The sequence below is a fragment of the Trypanosoma equiperdum genome (genome assembly GCF_001457755.1).
Source record: "Trypanosoma equiperdum strain OVI genome assembly, contig: ctg_79, whole genome shotgun sequence".
Classification (NCBI taxonomy): Eukaryota; Euglenozoa; class Kinetoplastea; order Trypanosomatida; family Trypanosomatidae; genus Trypanosoma; species Trypanosoma equiperdum.
In genome coordinates, this window is record NW_027124753.1 from 4,345 (window position 1) to 6,899 (window position 2,555).

Sequence of the window (2,555 nt, forward strand, 5' to 3'; positions counted from 1 at the left end):
GTTTTTACAATCAGGCTAATTATGGTGCCTTGCACATCCAGTTGTAGTTGCTCCCTCTTTTGGTTTCTCTCCTGCTCCTACTGCTGTGTTTTCTGATCCTGGTTTGGGTTTGCATCTTCCTTCTGTTTCACTTGTTCCTTCCCATTTGCAGTTATTTTTCGTGCAGGTTTCGTTTGTCCTCTGCTTGGAGCAAAGCGAAGAAACAGCTTGCTTGTTCTGGTTTGCCTGCTCTGGTGGTAGCTTGGCCGCTTGTTTCTGAATAGCTGCTGCTTTAAAGGCCGCCCATGCCGTTGTTTGGATATCGATGAGCTGGTTGTTGATGCGTGCGGCCGTTTGCAGTTCCGACTTTGCTTTGTCCAGTTCCTCTGCTGCTTCCTCTAGTTTTGTTTGCCATGGCAGTTTGCCGTCACCTGTGGCTAGGTGTGGTGCATAGTCTACGCAAACTCCCTGGCCGGATGAGCCGTTGCATTTCCCGTCGGTGTGAGGTTTGCCGAGTATGTGCCTAGCGTCCCCCGTAGTTGCTGTGCTCGCTTGGGCACCGATGTTCGACTGAAAGATGGCAAGTAGCGAGCGTATGGTGTCCCCTGTGATCTTTCCTGGTAGTTTTTTCAGCGCGCATCCGGTTTCGACTACTGTATACTGGGTCCCTGTTGTTGTCTTACCTTGGCTGGCCGTTATGGCTGTCGGCTGCATGCTGTGTTTGCATATGTCATTGCTGTTGGCTGAGCTTCCTGAAGCGAGACAGATGCACATTAGATCGTGGCTGACCGACTTTGCTATCTTGTCTTTTTGTCCGCCGGCTGTCTTGCAGTTGTCTTCAATATTTGCTTCTACCGTTGTCTGGTCGAATTTGTCTTTATCGGTTCCGTACAGGGCGTCGGTGATGTGTTTTTTTGCTGCCTGTTCGCTCTGGCTTGCTTGTTGCACCGCTGCCGCGTAGTTGGCTGCGAGAGTTGCCGCCCTCTTGTGCAGTTCGCTCAACTGTGCGTTTGCTACTTCTCTTGCGGCGTCGTTTGTTGGTCGGGGGTACTTTAGCTTTGGTGGTTGACCTTTCTGGGCGTTTAGGGCTTCTTGCTTTTGTTTCCATTCGCGTATTGCAGCCGTTTTGTCGTCTTTTGTCGTTGGTGCGAGTTCCCCGTCTTTATCTGTCTTGAACGACTCCGTTGCCGTTGTTAAGTTAAGCATAAAAATATCCTCTACGGTTCCATCAGCTGCCTTTTCATCTTCGTTTGATGAAATTGAGTCGACTGCCTTGCCGAGACTAAGGAGATCACAGAGAACTTTGTATTCGCGTGCATTTTCGTTCGCTGCGTGGCCTAGCGCGATGGCTAATGCTAAGCAAATGACTGTGGGCACTGGCTGCTTCGATTTATGGCGCATTCTGTCCTGCTTTATTTCTTGTGTTATGACGCTAGGCCGGGTTTGGGTTTTAAATTGCTGAAAGCGGTGATTTGCTGGCTTATCTTGTTAAACATATAATTCGTACGTGAGTCAGAATTTAAACTTTTTTCATTTCAGTTATGGTTGTTGCGTATCTTGGCCGGTCACCGGATATTAAGCTGGTAGCAGATGGCTGCTGGTTGTCCGGCGGTGGTACAACACGGTGTTTTTCGAGTCCTAACGCTAAGCCTCCTTAGTTTTAAATAAAGCCCCCTCTTTGAACGCGTCCCCACAAATTCTTTCATATCGAAAATCCCAATTCTCTCCACCGACTACATAAGTTTCTACTTTCCCCATATCCTTCGAATTAAATTGTCCTCCTTTCAACTCTTTTTACCAAGTAAGATTTTTCATAATTAATTTCGCTTTGTCTTCCCATGCAATTGGTCGTCCTGTAAGATGAATGATTGGGGCTTCTCCAATCACCCACTATTAGGAATAGTAAAAAAATCTCTCTCTTCATAATCCAATCCAATCATTCCTCACCTCAAAACAAATCTCTGTCCAACAGCTTCTTCCTGAATTGCACTCCATATTAACAACGGTTTGTAAATACTCTGTTTTGACCACCACTCATCGCTCCCTTTAAGCAATTCTCCAAATGCATATTCAAATTTTCTAAATGCCCAAACTCTTGCGATTATATTACCATCTCCAATATAACGTATTCCACTTGGAGGTGAGTTTAGTAAATGAGGAAACTTCTTATCCTCTTCTTTTCTCTTCCCGACATAAAAAAACAGTAGCATTACTCCATATTATTTTCACTAACCTTTTCCTCATTCTTTGCACTATTTTGCATAAAATATACCACAGCATTCTCATACTTCCGTCATCAGAAACAATAACAGCAGACCAATCAACAGTTATTACAACATCCTCATTACTCACATTCTGTTTTTCTAAAAATTCCATAACCCATCTAGGTCTTTTAACATGGCTAGGCAAACCTCCCATTTCAATTGTAATAATCTCAACATTTCTTAGTTTGGCACTCAATATGAGCCTACATCATCCTTGTGTTACATGAGTTTGAACTGCAATCAAAAAGAATCTGAATTTTCCATTTAACACCTGGAATTGATGTGGTAGAAAAACCACTGGTAATATCAAAA

At 44.3% G+C, this 2,555-nt stretch overlaps 2 pseudogenes across 2 annotated transcripts in view; both read right to left on the reverse strand.

Moving 5' to 3' along the window:
• Window positions 1-1,335, reverse strand: part of TEOVI_000371100:pseudogene — a 1,489-nt pseudogene extending 154 nt beyond the window's left edge. Inside the window, exon 1 of the mRNA in view lies at window positions 1-1,335. Coding sequence covers window positions 1-1,335 — 1,335 coding nt within the window.
• A 700-nt stretch (window positions 1,336-2,035) lies between these two features.
• Window positions 2,036-2,496, reverse strand: TEOVI_000371200:pseudogene (annotated as a pseudogene). The gene is given in 4 exon segments: window positions 2,036-2,050; window positions 2,052-2,183; window positions 2,186-2,269; window positions 2,272-2,496. Coding segments are annotated over 4 exon segments (456 nt in total).
• Window positions 2,497-2,555: the final 59 nt, after the last annotated feature.